The 19828-nt window shown below is 41.0% G+C and overlaps 2 gene segments (V, D, J or C); both read right to left on the bottom strand.

The window, feature by feature from the left end:
* Positions 1-405: 405 nt before the first annotated feature.
* On the bottom strand, positions 406-18450 carry LOC140487740 (Ig heavy chain C region-like). The segment is given in 7 exon segments: positions 406-831; positions 1286-1594; positions 3535-3840; positions 5664-5969; positions 16630-16720; positions 17818-18201; positions 18330-18450. Coding segments are annotated over 5 exon segments (1332 nt in total).
* LOC140488199 (Ig heavy chain V region-like) lies at positions 17825-19166 on the bottom strand. The segment is given in 2 exon segments: positions 17825-18201; positions 19115-19166. Coding segments are annotated over 2 exon segments (429 nt in total).
* Positions 19167-19828: the final 662 nt, after the last annotated feature.

Here is a 19828-nt window from a genome sequence, read left to right as displayed (position 1 = left end):
TCCAATCAAATTTAATTTTTACGTGTCTTAAATTTACATTTCCAATTGGTGCAATGTGGCAGTTTAAAACTGACATGAATTTTGTAAGAGTGTCCAATCGGGGGAATCAAGAACACCAAGTTCAAAACTCGTGCTCTACCCTTGACATAAAATGGACATTGTCAGATTTTGTCACAGAGGGATTTAGGATGGATAAGGTATTTGGCGGAATCCTGCAATGAGTGAGCTTTACTCTGTCTCTAACCCAGGGTGTATCTGAGCAGAGAACATTAACTGCACAAGACACTTGTCCAAGACCTGTTAATAATCCACTTTAACTACACAGATGGAATGGAAGTCAGGGTGGGAAACAATTAATTCAGTATTTAACTCACAACTGGAGGGAAAAAAAAACACTTCTATTACTTCTGTTGAATTATTAAATGCAACTTTGAGATTTTTATTGACATGAATTAACAGTGTCCATCAGTGCAAGCGAAATGTTTACAAAACTTGGTTTACCGCTGGATTTATCGACTGTTCTGTTGATGATCTTCAGTGGAATCGCTTCATGTCCCACCACACAGGAGTAAGAAGCACCGCTGGCCCACTCCTCCACTGTAATGGATAACAGGCTGTACATGAAGAAGGAGATGTTGTCACTCTCCGCCATCACCTCAGTGTTCTTGTAGTTACTGGGATTCACTGGCTTGTCATTGTTTGTCCACTTGACGAAGATCTCTCGGGGGGAGAAACCTCTCACTAAACAGGTGAGGGAGAGAAACCTCTGAGCGGAGATTTCTTCTGTTGGTGGCAGGAGGACCGACACTGATGGCTCCAGCGGATTAATCACTGCAAAATATTTGAGACAAATATAAATCAACCAAAAAATGCTGAACCAATATCACAATTTCACTAAATATTAAAATATGCCATGTTTAATTTGGGATTTATTCACTTCCGTTTACTAAAGGAGCAGAATGGTACACATTCTGTCCAGTAAAAAAGGTCGAGTTTAATGTGAAAGTTGCCTCCATGTTTCCAGCCCACAACAAGGACATTCTGTCCAACTGTCATTGCTGATGGTGACGTCACAACCCAGGCTTCTTCCCACTTTATCTGACTGAATCAGAATACAATATCCTTTGGTCCATCTTTTTCTTAATCAGCTACCTAGCTATCCTGCCTTCACATGCATCATTAATACTCCCAACGGTGTTTGTTCATTACCAATCAAAGCCTGCCATTGATGTAACTGGATCTGGATTACACATGGGATCCTTTGTGTTTTAATCTCACTGCTCACCTTTCTCCTTGTGGATGGAGTCTCTCAGCGGAGTCGGTAGATTCTGATGGTACACCACACATTCAAAAGTAACGCCACTCAGCCAGGCTTCAGTAGAAATGTCTAATTTGCTGATCACGCTGTTGGGATTCTGTCCAGGCTGGTCAGCAATCTCTGTTTTCAGAGGCTTCTTTTCTTGTTTCCAGGTCACGTTGACTCCAGAAGGAAAATTGGACACAACGCAGGTTAACGTCACCGTCGCCTCCAGTAAGACTTGTTCTACTGGCGGTGGGAGGATTTTAACGGTGTTAGGGTGGCACTCGGTATCTTCTATGAAACAAAAATCAAAGTTAATGAAAAATGCCCCTTTATGATACAAACAGTCAATCTTCAGATTACTTCTTCACAGGGTGAAGACACCACCTTCAAAATGGCAACTCCAACTATTGCTGAAACGATGCTTACTGTTGTTGATGTATTTTGATTTGTGAAAGCATTTGTGATTACCTATAACATACCCTCTGTAATTACTCCTAAAGAACACTGGCTTTGTAACAAGTGAAACCTGAAAAAAAGTAAAATAATCGAAGATACCATCATGTAACCCATGGAATTACCTTTCTTTCAGAGTCTGTCTCTCACTTAACACCATCTATTGATACTTGTGACAAGAGTAATCTCAATATAATGAGTTCATTTCCATGTTCATAACCCTTAGGTGCAAATGCTGCTGGTCATGCTGACTGCCAAATCACATCCTACATTTTAGACAAATTATAATAAATAATAATTATTCTCTTTGCAGAGTTCTAAAGTGTTACAGGAGCGGTGAACAGCCATGGAAATTCTGTTCATTATATTTAACGTGATCAAAAATACTTTGCGTTATTGGTGTGATGTCATTCTCTAATTTATGTCATTGTTCCTCGTGAGCTGTGTTTGGAGTAGATCGGAAAACAAGACATTGAGTACAGTATTGGATATCGAGAAGGACACCCATCTCCTTAAGTCTTTCCCTCCATTCAGTTTGTTCGTAACTGGTCTGTACTTTCACTTTATTTACCAAGGTGCGTTTTTTTAATTTCTTCATAGAGCAGGGGAGAAAAAAACAAACAAAAGCGTCTTAAATTAATCTACAAACGCGATGGAAATGTGCACTAGTTTTATAGACATCCACTACTCACTGTGTAAACATCACTACCCCAAACCAGGCTAAATCAGCCTGTCTCGAGTTCCTAGTTCATTCATCCCTATTGGACCATTCTTACCAGAATTTATTCTCCTGCCTCATCCACTAATTACAGAGAGCATCTTAAAGAAGCTCATTGAGATCACGTTTATCCCAGTTGATGTGATACCCACTTGGTCTGGGGTCTGATCCCATAAGTGAAGTTAAGGAGTTCAGTACCAGATAAAAATCGATGTCGTACAATGTCCAAGGCCAACAGGTCATTCCTGAGCAGGGAATGAAGCATTGAACGCATTTTGATTTATTTTCAAGTAAGGGTCACTGCATATTTTAACCACATCTTTTTGAGACCACAACATCATAAGATAGAGGATCAGAATAAGGCTGTTCGGCCAATCCAGAGTTTAGATCAGAATGATGCTGGAAAAGCACAGCAGGTCAGGCAGCATCCGACGAGCAGGAAAATCGATGTTTCGGGCTACAGCCATTCTACTGTCTTCTCGAAACAAGAGCCGATCTATCTCTGGCTTGAATACACACAATGGCCTGGCCTCCACAGCCCTCTGCAGCAACAAGTTCCACAGCCTCATCACCCTCTGGCTGAAGACATTTCTCCTCACATTCCAGTTCGAAACGGTGCCCCTTTGACCCTGAGATTGTGCCCTTGGGGTCCTAGTCTGGCCGACCAGTCAAAACATCTATTCCACGTTCACTCGACCTCAGTCTCTCAGTATTTTCTATGTTTCAATCAGATATCTCTCCAATATCCCCCCTCCACCCCCAAGCTTATCCTTGAAGCGGCCCTCTGAAAGCCTCTCCCAGCATGGTCAGGCAATAAACTATTTAACAAAGCTCACTGTCTATATATCTATCTTCAACAGAGAGGAAACATGCTTTTCTGACTTGCCAAAATGTTGAGTCATGAGCGATGCTAATGTAACACTCAAACTGAAATGCAATATGTGGCATGTTGGGAAACGAGAAGCTGTACCGTACTGTTTACTATGCCTGATAAATGAGCGTGTTTGATTCACATCAGAGTTCAGAATGATTTGTAGCTCTCTCAGTGTGTGTCTCTTACCCTGGAGTGCGGTGATGTTTTTACTTTGAATGTTCTCTCCATGAGTGACCTCGCAGGTATAGACTGCGCTGTTGAACCATTCACCATAAGGGACCATTAGCCGACTCATCACTGAGAAGTTCCCGTTTGCCTCACACACAGGAGACGTGAAGAAACCAGAATCCAAGGGTCGGCCATTTTTCAACCAACTCACGGAGATTGACTTCGGATGGAAATCGATGATTGAACAGACGACGGTTGCAAACTTGCTGCTTGTGATTTCTTCACTGGAGCTCACGGTAAGGAGAAGAGTTGGTGGGAGAATACCTAGATCATTAGGAAACACATCGCATAAATTATCTGACGAATTTCAGAACAAATACAATCAGTTCTCATATATCAAGGTTTCTTGTGGTTAATGGATACAAGAATCATAATTGTGCAGAGTGCTGGAGAAGCTGGGATCCACACAGAAAGATCAGCAGGACAATGTGAAAGGCTAAAATTATAGGGCACAGCAAGGGAGTCAAGGAGGCATAGAAACTATAGGCCGGTAACATCAAAAGGGAGATAGCAATGTTGGATGGTATTCGTTTTAATGACAGAGTCTGATGAACAAGGCAGACGAATTACCGGCATAAATGAGGAAATGATGCGGTTGCTATCACGGAGACATATTGAGAGTCAGGCAGGAGTGGGCTATTCAATATTCCAGGATTTAGTGCCTTCAGGCGAGACAGGCAAAGATGGAAAAGGATGAGGGCTGGGGGTGTGCAATGCAGAATGTTGCTTCTGTCGCAATTCTGACAAGGGTATTTTAGGCTGTAAAGAGAAATGAAACCATGGATACCTCCTCGAACAAAGGCAAATGGACAGTACTTCAAAACCAAAATACAGCAAACATAACTACTGGGAGAGCACGATAGACCTTACTATCGGTCCAAAAGAGCAAGTGAACATACATGGGCAAATTTCAGAGAAATGTAAATTAAATCGGGGAGTGAGAAAAGAGGTTTTTAACTTCCTCACCATAGGCTTGGATATTCATTTAGTCAAAAATTTAGAGGGAGCAGAATTCTGAAAATGCCCCCAGGAGAATATTTTAACAAAGTATGTGTTTAATATTGAGAATTTTAATCCAGACCTTGCAAGAGAGGGGTGAATCTGGACTTAACTTTAGGGAATGAAGTCGACCCAGTGGGTAAAACCTCAATGGTGGAGCACTGTGCAGACAGTGATCGTAAATCAGTTGGATTTCAGATTGTACTGTAAAGGAATAGAAATTGGCCCAAAGTTCTGAAAAAGGGAAGGACAATTTTAGTAAGATCAGGTAATGACTTGACCAGAGTGGACGAGAAGCTGACACTTATTGGTAAATCTGAGTCAGAGCAGTGTGACACATTTAAGAGAGAGATAAGAAAATCACAGGGAGGACATTTCCCAGGAAGCCACTGAGTGGGACCAAGAATGCAGTGGACTCGAGACATTGACAATGAAGAGTAGGGAGATGATACTGGAACTTAATAGAACACTGGTTAGGCCATACTGAAGCGTTGTATGCATGTTATCAAAGGAATGTGATTACACTGAAGGCAGTATTGATGAGATTTGCCAGGATCTTGCCTGGGTTGGAGGGTTTCAGTTATGAAACTAGTTTAGATACACAGGGGTTTTCCTTGGAGCAGAGGAGAATTAGGGAGAAGATTATCATGATGTCTCGAATTATTTTAGGCATAGACAGGGTCAACTGGATGAAACCTTTCCCCTTGATGGAGAGATCAATGCCTCAGGGGCACAGGGTGAAGGTAAGGCCAGGAGCTTCCAAGTGGATCTCAGGGGAAAACAAAATCAAACAGAGGGTGGTGTTAGCCTGGAGCTCAGCACCTATAAGTCATGTAGAGACTGAGCCCCTCATAATAAGTATGAAGTATTGCGATGCATCCTTGCAAGGGCAAGTCACAGCAATGGATCAGCTGCTGGCACATGAGACTGGAATAGTTAGGTGGCTGTTATTGATAGGCGTGAACTGGATGGATCAAAGGGCCTTTTTCCTGTGCTGTATAAGGTGATTCTGTGAAAACGGTTATAAATAATGCCTTGTTCATATTAATCCCAGATGCTCTGTTTATCTCAGTTCCCACAACACGTACCTGAACATGGCATTTCTTTGCTCTTGTGTGACCCGCTGTGTTGAACCTCACAGTAGATTTTGCTGGGGCAATCTGCCGCTGACCCGGGCAGGGTTAACTGGCTGCTCAGGGTGTAGGTTCCCTTCTTGTTTCTCACTGATGGGTAAGTCTTAAATCCATTCGTGATTAACTCCCCACCTTTCTTCCAGGTTACCTTGGTGACGTCAGGGGAATAGTCCATCGCCAAACAACCAAAGGTCGCAGAACCAGTGTCGTGCTCCTGACAGGAGGAGACCAGGCCATAAAGCGTGGGGGGAGATGGTGTCTCTACAATAGAATGACCAATTGAGCAAGTTAGTTTCTGTTCATTTGACCTTATCAGTTACTCAAATGTATCCTCAGCTGTAAACGTTTGCCAGTCTGCTCCCACTGAGTCTACAGCATAACGGGAGTTTATTTTTGTTTCCTACCAGTTACTGATCACGATCATTTGTTCCTTCTTTAGAAACATGCCCTCGACCTTGACCATTGCCATATAATTTAGGAAGAAGAACATTCTGATCCCACCCCAGTAACTTTGAAGATCTCACCAACTGACACTTTCACTGGATTGCTGTGAAGAGCAAAGACATTTCACAAAATACAAACCAAGGAAATGCAGATTCATCGAAATTCTACAGTGTGTGCAAACAGGCCATTTGGCCCAACAAGTCCACACCCACCCTCTGAAAAGTAACCCATCCAGACCTATTCCCCTACCCTATTATGCTACAGTTAACCCTGACTCATGCACCTAACCTCCCAATCACTGAACACAACATTTGCAATTCCCCCAGCTTGCACATCTTTGGACTGTGGGAGGAAACGCACACAGACATGGGGAGAAAGTGCCAACTCCACACAGACAGTCACCCAAGGCTGGAATGGACCCCGAGTCCCTGGCACTGTGAGGCAGCAGCGCTAACCACGGAACCAGCGTGCTGTCCCACGAGGTACCGTGCTGCTGGAAATACCCAACCGCTGGCAGTACCCCCGGAGAGAAATCAGAGTGAATCATAGAACATAGAACATTACAGTGCAATACAGGCCCTTTGGCCCTCGATGTTGCGCCACCCTGTCATACTAATCTGAAGCCCATCCCACCTACGTCTGTATGCCTAGGTAAAAACAATGACTACAGATGCTGGAAATCCGATTCTGGATTAGTGGTGCTGGAAGAGCACAGCAGTTCAGGCAGCATCCAAGCCTGTCCAATGATGACTTAATCTTGGCGAATCTACTACCATTGCAGGCAAAGCATTCCATTCCCTTACTACTCAATGAGTAAAGAAACTACCTCTGACATCTGTCTTATACCTATCTCCCCTCACTTTAAAGTTGTGTCCCCTCGTGTTTGCTGGAAATCAGGTCCAGTGAGCCTTCCTCCCTTATCAATGCAAGGCAGAATGTTCTCTGTGGGAGGAAGGTCACTGCAGCAGCAGCACAGGCAGGAGCTGAGCACTGGGACTGGGAGGAGGGCTGTCACGGCTGAACTCATGCCAATTGTCTGGAAGTTGAAACATCTAATTTACAATTATCTGAATTCTGGAGGCCTCTGAAAAATGGAGGACCATTAAGGTTCAGAGACTTTGGAGTGTTACAGCTGAGTATTTACGTAAATATGATTTGAGAAATGAACTGGTAATCTTTAACTTTAATAACTATCAAATTGACACACAGTTCACCACCAAACCTCATCTTTCAGACTAACCACTGCACTTACTCTGTCTAGACCTAAATTTCCACTCACATTGACAAACCCTACCCATTCATGCCCGGAACACACAACCCCTATCACACAAAACACATCCAAGGCAATCCATATTGGTAGTGTAGCTGAGAAGAGAGATCTCGGTGTCTATGTACATAGATCCCTAAAAGTTGCCAGCCAGTTTGATAAGAGTTATTTAGAAGGCATACTTTGTGTTGGCTTTCATCAATAGAGGGACTGAGTTTCAGAACCACGAGGTTAGGCTGCAGCTGTACAAAACTCTGGTGTGGCAGCACTTGGGAGTATTGTGTACTGTTCTGGTCACCACATTATAGAGAGAATGTGGAAGCTTTGGAAGAGATCAGAGGAGGTTTACCAGGATGTTGTCTGGTATGGACGGAAGGTTTAATGAGGAAAGGATGAGGGTCTTGAGACTGTTTTTGTTTGAGAGAAGAAGGTTGAGAGGTGACTTAATTGAGACATAAAAGATAAACAGAGGGTGGACAGTGAAAGTCTTTTTCCTTGAATAGTGATGGCTAGCAGGAGAGGACATAGATGATAGATGTCAGAGGTTGTTTCTTTACTCAGAGAGGAGTAGGGGCATGGAGCGCACTGCCTGCAACAATAGTACACTCGCCAACTTTAAGGGCATTTAAAGGTCATTGGATAAATATATGGATGAAAATGGAATAGTATAGGACAGATAGGCTTCAGATTAGTTCCACAGGTCAGCGCAACATCGAGGGCTGAAGGGCCTGTATTGCACTGTAATGTTCAATATTCTATATTCCAGAAGGACATATGATCTCAATTCCTTTCACTCATTTACACTCCTGCCACCCTGCACCTGGCCCATGGTGAATCTGGCCCTGACTGGACCTGGCACCATCATTTTCACAACTTCTGACAAAAGCTCACTACCCAAGACATGACCTCAGCCCTTGATCACTGACCTCTCATCTTACCCAAGTCAACCTGTGCACATTGCATCCTCGCTCCTTTCGCATCTGTGCTTTACAACCTACCATTTTGCCAGACTCCGAGCTTTGCATTTTGACAACACGTCCACCTGTCACTTCATTACAGTGACCTTCCACCCTGAAACATCCTGGCACTCTGCCCACCTCTACACTAACCAGCCTGGCATCCTTCCCACCTCTCTATAAACCTGTCTGGCAAAGACAGACCTCCTGCATTTCAGCTCAAACTACCCCTCACCTACCAAGCACAATTCAAACAAATTATCCTGTGACCATTACCATTTACCTTGATGCCACCTTGCCTGACAGAGTGCATGCAAGCTTACCCAGCAGCCAGCCAACACCTCACAGCCTACCAGCCCAAACTCTCCCACATGCCCAATCTAGCCCCTCACTTGCTCACCACCTTCCAACTTTGAGCCTGCTCCAACATAAAGTCAGAGAGTCATAAAGTCGTACAGCACAGAAACAGTTCCTTTGGTCCAGCTCATCCATGCTGACCAGAGTTCCCAAATTAAACTAATTCCACTTGCCTGCCTTTGACCCATATCCATCCAGACATATCCTGTTCCTTTAGCTGTTCAAATGTCTTCTAAATGTTGGACCTATCTCTGCATTTACCACTTCCTCTGGCAGTTCATTCCAATGTTTTGGACAGTTACAACACGAAGCCCTAACTCCTGCACTCAGTGCCCTGACCAATGAAGGTACATATGCAAAACACCTTCAACACACTAGGTACTTGAGACAACGCTTTCAAGAATCTATGAGTCTGAACCCTCAGGTTCCTCAGTGTTCAACATCACTGTCCAATGCCCTACCATTAACCCTGTAAGACTCTATGAGTCTGGACCCTCAGGGCCCTGTGTTTAAACATCACTATCCAATGCCCTACCATTAACCCTGTAAGACTCTATGAGTCTGGACCCTCAGGGCCCTGTGTTTAAACATCACTATCCAGTGCCCTACCATTAACCCTGTAAGACTCTATGAGTCTGGACCCTCAAGGCCCTGTGTTTAAACATCACTATCCAGTGCCCTACCATTAACCCTGTAAGACTCTATGAGTCTGGACCCTCAAGGCCCTGTGTTTAAACATCACTATCCAATGCCCTACCATTAACCCTGTAAGTTGTGACCTGATTTATCTTCTCAAAAAGCAACATGTCGTATTCATTTAAATTAAACTCCATCTGCCACTCCTCAGCCCATTGGCCCAGCTGATCAAGATCTCATTGTACGTTTAGATAACTTTCACTGCCAATTATACCACCAATGTTGGCATTACATGCAAACTTACAAACCTACAAACCATGTCCCATTCAATGTTTTCATGGCTTTCAACCAATATTGTAGCCTGTTTCCCTTTCTCCCACATATCTGTAGCACTTTTTTAAAGATTGAAGGAATCTATCTCCTTATTGAAATCATTTAATGTTTTATCCTCAATCAATTTCTGTGGTGGAGAATTCCAAAGGTTCACCATTCTTTTGCTGAATAGTAAACAATCAGGTTCAATGTTATCGAGTGTTGGGAAGATTGGTGAGCAGCAAGATTAATGATGATCCCATGAATGGAATAGCCTTCTAGAGGGGCCAAGGTGCCTTCTTCAGCTTCCATTTTGCATGCTGTCATGTCTCTTCGGCAGCATGTTCCAAAATTGTGACCCTTGAGGATAAGGGCGCACATGTATGTAAATGCTTCTCCTGAAAGCTTTCCTCCAAATCAGACTTCAACTTGACTCTCAACTATTTCCCTGCCCGTTTCCTCTTCCTCAATCACAGCCATGGGACTCACTTCCTCACAGCGCTGTGAATGTGCTAATACCACACCAACTTCAGCAATTCAAATAGACTGATGACAACTGGTTTCTCAAGACAATATAAAAAGTCTGACACTTCCACACCGGTCTAGAGATTCAAACAACCACTGGAAGAATTGTAAATAATTTGAGGCACTTGTGTGTCTACACAAGATGACATGGTTTCCTTTTGTGTGATTTGACTGTGTTTTCACTAAAGGAACAGAGCTATTTCTTAATCATATAGTAGGAATCAAGCATCCCTCATTTTTAGCAAGGCAATCACACATTATATTTCTTTATTCCAGGGAAGTATAGTGTTAACTTAATGAAATATGACGATTGGGATGTTTCAATTGGAAATAGTCAGAGATTTAAAGTTTACTTTCATGAGCAATTAATTCCAGCCTCATTGTTTCACAGTACTCACAGGAATGTCTTTCAGAAATGGTGTCTCCCTTTGTTTACTGAATCAGTAAATCTGGGATAGTTTTTGCTTGTTAATCAAAGGTGTTAAAGAGTTTTAGCCAAAGGGAGACCTGCGGATTTAGCTCACAGATGCTCCATGATCTAAGTAAGTGGTGGAACAGCTCGAGGGGCTGAGTGCCCTCCTCTTGCTCCTACCTTCCTATCATTGTGTCATTCATTAAACTAGCACTGGCGGTGAACACTTTTTATTAAAATATTTCAACAAATTAATTGTTTCACACATGCTTTAAAAAGAATTCTGTTGAGTATTTGGAATGAGATCATTGACATTCTCTATTTGAGTGATCAAAATAACTTCCACCCAATTACAGCAGCCACTGCACTCTGGAGTGGGTTGTTACTTCATAATAGTTTCTTGTGAAACTCCAGCTCGAGATCAGGGTGCTCAAATTCAATGATTCTCTGATCTTTCATATCTCTGAACATTCGCAATTTGTTCAAATGCATCTTTTCTCTGAAGAACGTGTTTAATCGAACAGAACTTTTTTCAATGAAACAACAAACTTTAAATGCTAGAAAACCAAAATAAAAGACAGAAATTTCTGAAGAAACTCAGCAGGTCTAGCAGCTCCTGTGGAGAGAAGGCAAGGTTAACCTTTCACATCCAGAGACCCCCTCTTCACCAAATTGTTTTCATGTTTTTGACACAAGAGCTCACACCTGTTGAGATAAACAGCGATTACGTTGGCTTGACTCCTGCTGGAGAAAGGATTCTTAGCAGAGGGACTGGATGGTCGGAGATAGCAATTGAAGACCATCTGAAAAGCTATCTCCATCTGCTGCAAGTGTTGGATTCAGCGGAACCCCCACCGGACTGAACAATCAAATTCAGCTACAGCACTGGTTTAATATAAAGTAAAAACAGCCGAAGGATCATCTCATCAAATATGCTTCGAAAATGATTCAATCTGGATTAGTTATAAATTATATTGTTAGAACAGCAAGTCAAAAGCTGGGATTTCTTTGAGCACTTACTCCATTAACACCATCTAGCGATGCCCAAATGCTTGTGAACAAATATTGATCTGGAAAAAGCTGCTAACTGCCAAAATTCTGTTTAATATCTAAGAGACACAAGTCAGGACAGCGATTGAATAGATTTCACTGGCCTCTGTGAGTGGAATTCCAACAAACACCCAAACATCTCAATCTGCTTTCTTGCACTGAAGTAACCTGATAAGAGATGGTGTTACATACCTCTCTAACAGGTTGTAAGTGAACACAGGCCACCTGGCACAGAATCAGGAACACTACTACAACATCACAACAGACCTGAACACAATGAGCTCGACACTATCACAGAGAACACAGCCCACCTGTTTGACAGTACATAAACCATGTTAGTTATTAACACCTTCCAACAACCAGGAATTGTTCCAGAATGTTTGTACAATGAAAGTAACATTTCAACATTTATCCAAGAATACTTTGATAGCAGCTCCAAATTGTTCAAACTCTATGGGAACTACAGAGGAATAAAACTAGGAATTGTATTGCCATCAATTCACTGTCACTGGATTCCAACCTCGAACCCCCTTCCTCTTTCCCCTGTGAATGTTGCTGCACCAGCTGGTCTACTTAGTCTGAAAAAGATTAAAATGTTTTGAAGTGTAATATGACCGTTGCCAGTGACATTAAAAGCTGATAACAGGTTTTCAAATAATAAGATGCAAAAATTCTGATTCTACATTGTGCCACGAAACATGTCCTGCATAACTGAGGCACAAAGAAAGTATACAGCATATTTCCATCTGCCTCGCTCAATCAAATATCTCTTGTTGCCAACAACCAATTTCAAAACTCTTGCTATCTGCCTTTTGTTCCTGAAACGTTCGTTCTGATTGGAACAACTTAGTCAGGGCTCTCAATTCTGAGGTACCTAATCGAATATTGTATTTCTGGCTGATAAAAATGGTTTTGAAGCGCGAGATGAAATTGAACTGTCTGAGATTCAGGGATCCGAATTGGACAATTTACAAATGGTCAGGACCGTTGACAAGTTAGTCAGAGATAGCACTGAAACAAACTGTACAACAGACTTAATCCTAGAGGATACATTGCTCAACTCCTCACGTCAAATATATTCACTGTACTTGAACATTCATCAGAGGAACTAACCAGTGGATTAATGTGAACGAGAATGTGTTCACAATGAACATAAATAACCACTGAGTTAATAAACTTAATAAGTCATTGTATTTAATAAAATGATTGAGGTGGGAAATATCGCCAATTAAAGCACAGATCCGGAGGCAATGGATTATTCTCTAAATTATTTTTACATTTTTTTTCAGATTAGATTACTTACAGTGTGGAAACAGGCCCTTCGGCCCAACAAGTCCACAACGCCCCGCCGAAGCGTAACCCACCCATACCCCTACATCTACATCTACCCCTTACCTAACACTACGGGCAATTTAGCATGGCCAATTCACCTGACCTGCCCATCTTTGGACTGTGGGAGGAAACCGGAGCACCCGGAGGAAACCCACGCAGACACGGGGAGAATGTGCAAACTCCACACAGTCAGTCGCCTGAGGCGGGAATTGAACCCGGGTCTCCGGCGCTGCGAGGCAGCAGTGCTAACCACTGTGCCACCGTGCCGCCCAAAACTTTCCTTGAACTGGGGAGATTTTGCATGCACTGCATAAAGTCAATACTGCATTTCAGTGTGGAAAGCATTTCTGTTGAAGGAATCAGGGCAAGGTCATTTTCTTGTTTACTGCTTTTAATGAACGAAAATGTTTAAAAAGGTATGAATTGAAAACATGCTTCTGTCTGGAGTTGCCCGCTTTAACAGATGTCTAAGTAAATGTGGGCACTGCTGCCTCACAGATCCAGGTACCCAGGCTCGGTTCCAGCCTTGGGTGACTGCCGATGTGGAGTTTACACAATCTCCCCTGTGTCTGTCTGGGTTTCCTCCCACAATCCAAAGATGTGCAGGTCAGGTGAACTGGTCATGCTATATTGTCCATAGTGTTAGGTGCATTAGTCAGGGGTAAATATAGGGTAGGGGAATGGGTCTGGGTGGGTTACTCTTCAGACGGTCGGTGTGGACTTGTTGGGGTGTGGACCCCAACTCGGTGACTCGGTGTGGACATACTGCAGGAAATCTAATCTAAACGATTGTCACACTTAACAAATGTGAGCAGATTCCTTTGGATCGCTACATTGCAATAAATCAGTCAAGTATATTAATTAAAAGAAATATTACTCTATTTTCAGTGTCTGAATAAACAATGTGCTCCGTTATCCTCTAGTTCATGTCTTCTGCAAATTTGTGAACTCTGCACACGTCTGAACACATCGATGTAAAATGAATTCTCTGTGTTTGCAGCAAGTACTCCCATGGTTTTAAGAGTAGAGTTCCTACAGGATGGAAACAGGCCATTTGGCCCAACAATTCCACACTGACCCTCTGAACAGTAAGTAGCCCAACCAGACCCATTCCCTATAATTTATATATACCCCTGACTAATGCACCCTAACCTAGACATCCCTGAACACTATGGCTGTGCTGAATTGCACAAATCACCTGACCTGCGCATCTTTTGGACTCTGGTAGGAAACCAGAGCGCCCGAAGGAAACCCACGCAGACACAGGAAGAATGTGCAAACTCTACACAGGCAGTCACCAGAGGGTGGAATCGAATTTGGGATCCTGGCGCTGTGAGGCAGCAGTGCCAACCACTGAGCCACCATGCTGCCCTGCGAGTTCATGAGTGAATTATTTTAATTAATCCAAAATTTGTCTTTGGTCACATAATTCACTATAGCAGTTGTTTCCGAAAGAATGACTCTTCAGTTGATTTTTTTTGTAAAATGTAACTATTTATTTAAAATGCACAGATTGGGAACACATAAAGCACTGTGCAGATTAAATAATTCAGTTAATGTTTTATTTTTATCCTGCAAATCCAGTTTAATCAGGGACATAACAATGAATTAACTCAAGTTACGTATGAAACTGATCAAAGCAGTGAAACCGATCTGTTCTTCATAGAATTGTGCAGAATTTCCAAATGGTCTTTGCCAATGATCTTTTCCAGTCAGAAAAATATGTATGTAGTGTACAGCGGAATTGAAAGGTGTTTCTTGATCAATTATAACACAGTCATGGCATTTTTGCTCAAGAGCAAGAACTATTAGAACATTAGACTTTTGAAATGCTATTTATATTTCTCTATGACTTGTAAACTGTTTAAAGACAGACCTTGTGATTGAACTAGATAGTGGAGCTCTGAATTTGGATTGGAAAGCATGGATTAGATTAATCCTTAATTATTACTTTTAAGTAAAAATGGCGCCCGAAGGTATCTGTTTTCCCTTCATTTCTAAAACCTTTGCGATTTGCCTTTCACTTAATAATAGGCTTTATGAAATGTCAACTCGCATGCTGATTGCATTGAATGAGGAACCTGGAGCGGTTCACTGTCACCAACCGTGTTAACATTGCAAAAACAATGTAGAAACCAGAAACGGTTTCCCAAATATAACACATTTAATGTTACCCAAGCACAGTCCTTCCTCAACAGATGAACGATCACCAGATCACAACATGGTGTGTTTGCAGCAGAACTGGCTCTGCAAACATTTTCAACAGAACCAAGAACATGATGTAACCTCACACAAAAAAAACCAAATTGAAGCCTAACAAAGCTGCTCAGAATCAAGCAAACTAATGATTAAATTGAATAGAAATAACAAGTCATAACAGCAACCTTGTTTGTGAGGGGACTTAACACTTAAAGCTGTAACGTTTCTGGCAACAGTTTATTTCCAACCTGCACACCCTTCTTGATCATGACAATCCTGTGCAGCACACAGTCGAGCGGTTGAAGGCATATATTGATTAATCACTTCATGGTCAAAACAAAATTACTGAATGGACAAATATTATCGCATTATAATTTTAAGTTAGTTTCAATTACATAATCTGTTCAATTCTGCAGTTTCAGATTTTAGTCCCAAATTTTATTTTGAATGAGGCTACTCAAAACAAAATTCAGTTAGTTTACAATTAGAACTGAGTTCTTTTTTTAAAAATTCAATGCATTAAAAACTTATTTTTTTCATTTCTCACACTTCTGGGTTTCTGCCTTAAGTTGGTTTTCAGACGGTTACAAATGGATGTAATCCAGAGAGACAATCTCCTCACCAGAAAGAAAACACCAATTACAGAAAGAATGAAAACGCTGATCAATTCCACAAATTGAATAAGAATTCAATCAACTCAATTCAACAGAATCAAGGAAAATAAAATCAGAATCCAATCAACTCAAAACAACAGATTTGAATGAAACATAATCAGAATCCAACCAATTCACTTCAACAGAATCAAATAAAACAATTTCAAATACCAATCAACACACTTCAACAAAACCAAGTAAAAACAAAGCCAAAATCCAATCAACTCAATTCAACAGAATCAAGTAAAACAACTCAGAATCTAATCAACAAATTGCAATATAGCACCGCAAGAAAATTTTATGACAGTTTCTAACCTGCTTGTCATCAACAAAATAAATGAGAAAATATAATCATGGTCAGAACATATATTCAAGAAATGAATAATGATATTTTAGCATATTTTAATCATGTTTGGTAATGTCTCAAACATCTTTGAATTCTTAGCGTTTGTTGTTGACAATAAAACTCACAGTCAGTGTGTCACTGACATTAAACATTATTTATAGCTGACTGTTTAAGAGACAATAGTGTTTCAAGTAACCCAACCACACAGAATGCCCATCTGATCAAAAAAAAAGAGATACACGGAGCAACTGACGCCATCATCACCATTTTAGCTATTTGCTGAGCCTTAACTGAAGTCTATAATCAGTCTGAACAAAAATCAATCCGAACCAAACCAAACTCAGCACAGAATCTGAGTTTCATTTAATTCAGAAATTAGTCACATGAATAGAAAGTTTTTAAAAAGTTACTAAGAAAGTTCATAGTTCTTACCTGAAGTCACTGTCACCATGGTCCCTTGGCCCCAGTAATCAAGATAGTCACAGTGTTACATTCTCTGGACTGGGTCACACAATAACTAGCTCTGCATAAATCAAATCAAAAATTTACCATCATTTTTAATTTTCAGAACCACAGCCAAAATAAAGTCACAATAAATCTTCATCACATAATTGCGCTAGTGAATTCTGATCATTCTTGATAAATTTTAATACTGTTTTATACTTCACAGAGTAACACATGAGCTGATTCTCAAAATCCCCAAATGGTGTATCGATAATTACCCAACACTTTTACAAATTAAATAGTGATACTGGCATTAAACCCCACAGAATTAATACTGCACTGCAAGTTAAGACGGTTTGTAGAAGTAATCACTGACTAGTTTCAAACAATGGAGGCTGAATAGGTTTTTGTATTGATCATAATTGCAGTGTCACTCCAGCTATATCACTGTGAGACACGTTGTGTCAAATACTATGACAGACTGTAAACTGTAAAATGCAGATAATTTCTTCACTTCCTGCAAAGCAGTGATTCAGACTCCTCTAAGAATGATTTGGTGCATTATTTCAGCTTTTACTCTTCATTGTATTTTGAAAGCTTGGAATACTTTTCCAGGTTTGGTCTGCATTTAACTTGACAATCAACACGAAGAAGGTAGAAAAAAATTATACATTTGTACAAACTAGCACGACTGGATTGTGTTTAAATTGCATCTCACATTATTTCTCGCTTCTGCCATGGTAGAAATCACCAATTTGAGATAATCACTTGTCAGTGGTTATTGTATGAGGATGTCGCTGTGCACAACACTGTGACCCACTGTAGTATCACAATGATGTAGACCAGTACACTCATTCTCTGTTCTTTACTCTAGGTCTCAATTTTCATTTGAAAGAGCCATTTCGTACTGATCATGTTTAGAATTAATGCCATAGTTGACATAACAATTAGCAGTGATTTCCTGAGCTGTCAGATATATTAAAACTAACATTTTGTCCGAGCATTTAATTGATGGAAGTGTTAGCAGTACATACGACATGCCCAAAACATTGTCCCATTGCGTCACCAGTTTGCTAGTTTAAATGGTACATTTCCTCTTTGATAGTTTTGTAAGAGGCAGCCTGAGGTCTGCTTCAGATCGCAGTTGGTATAATTACATTTAAAACTCGTACTGACCGTCAGTTTATGATGGAATTGACAAAATGTTCCCTCGAGCTGTTTTTGAACGGGTCCAGCCCTGGTTCCTCTCGCTGTGGTATCTTGCACAGTAATAGATGGCGGTGTCTTCGATCTTCAGGTTCCCCATGTCCAACGCGAAAATGTTGTTTGAATTGTCTTTGGACGCAGTAAATCGATTCTTAATCGCTGGTGCATAGTTACTGCTGGATGAACTATAGTACCAAAGCAGCCACTCCAGACCCTGTCCGGGAACCTGTCGGACCCAGCTCATGTATTTGCTGCTAAGATCGAAGCCGCTGGTTTTACAGGTCAGTTTCAGGCTGCCTCCGGGACGGCCAGTCTCTGCCTCTGGCTGAGTCAACACAATCTCCGACTGGACACCTTTAAAAAAGAAAACAAATAAACCATGAGCATTAATGCTGATGAAATGATGGCTGAGTCTTTTACATTCCTGCGGTAGACTAACATTGAGACAGTGACAAAGACAGACTTGAACAAAAAACACTCACATGATAAGAAAGTAAGGAATAAACTGAGAAAAATTGTCGACACAATCATTCTGATAACTTGTGGGAAGCGGTTCTGTCAAGATCGTTCTAAACAGAGCCGACCCAGGAGTGTTGAATTACGGTCTAGTGCCCAGGATTTATATGGCCATCGGAAAGGGGCAGGATCACAGCTTCCGCCTGTTGGTTTCCTGCTGGAGGCTCAGACTAGATCCTGGTCTCAGCTTGTACAGCCCGAACACATGGGATCATGTATTTACGAGGTTACGCTGAAACATGGACATATACACATCTTGGGATATTTATTTTGCTGAATAGCTTCTTTGGGAGTGTTTTTATTTAAATGGTGGAAGTAAAATTGAGTAGCTTCAGGTGTGTTTCACATGATAGTTGTAAGTATTTTGTTTAAGAAAAACAAATTCATTCGGATGTTAGCTCCCTTTATTTCTACATTCATTCACAAGCAGATAAAACTAAAATCAAAGTTCAAACATATTACCAGCTAGTAAAACAATTGAGCTTGTTTTCCCAGGACACTGCCAGTCTCTGTCCCACTACAAAATAACATGTAATTCATACTAAACATTTCAAAATTCAATTTAGACAACTGAACACAGAGCTTGTCCAAAGTGATTAATTTTAGAATATTCAATTAGAAGTTAACTCCCTTTAATTCTACATTCCACCACAAGCAGATAAAGCTAAAAAGAACTTCAATATATTAACCAACAAAATTAGTGACTTTATTTTTGCTGTCAAAGTCGCTCTCACTTTACAAAATAACATACCATTTCTAATCTGCGTTTCTAAATTCAGTTTAGGCAACCTAATATGGAGCATGTCTAAAGTGATTATGTTCAGAATGTGAGTGTGTGTCACTAAACAGTTTGGACTCGGAGATTAAAAGCACCTCCTTACATTGCAGAATGTCTCTCCCTGCATCTTTTTTTTCAAATTGCTCCGACCCTAAAATGCATAGTAAAGGAAAGCTGTGTGCCTAAGAAACAAAAAATGAGTTGGCAGTGATACATAACACCTAGGTAAACTTTTGAAAGAGCATCTAATGAACTAGAACAGGACAGTCCATACGTCCATATCTAACAGTCTGGGTGCATCAGGAATGTTTGGTTAAATTAGAGAGTATTACAATAATCATTACCACGGATGTAGGTTATAAACAGTACATAACTGAAAAATAAACTATTCACTGATAGCTCTGACAGGGGCAGATAACTCATAAAAATCAGTAAAAATTCGCTGTTACACTCAGTTTTAATGAGATGCATGAATCCGAGAATGGTGTGACAAGTGATGTGAGTTTGAACCAATTCAATTTTGCTAATTTACTTTGAGATGATAACAAATGTTACTGCAATGTGGGATTTTGGATTCATTAACTTCATATTCAGGAGCTTTAAAGATACTCAATAAACAGGCTGAACTAACCAGGACGTCACTGCATTCAATGTCCTGTTTTCTGACAGTCACACAGTGAATGCTGT

The sequence above is a fragment of the Chiloscyllium punctatum genome, chromosome 17, assembly GCF_047496795.1.
Source record: "Chiloscyllium punctatum isolate Juve2018m chromosome 17, sChiPun1.3, whole genome shotgun sequence".
Lineage (NCBI taxonomy): Eukaryota > Metazoa > Chordata > Chondrichthyes > Orectolobiformes > Hemiscylliidae > Chiloscyllium > Chiloscyllium punctatum.
Note: the sequence above shows the minus strand (reverse complement) of the source record. Positions and strands in the feature narration are given on the sequence as shown.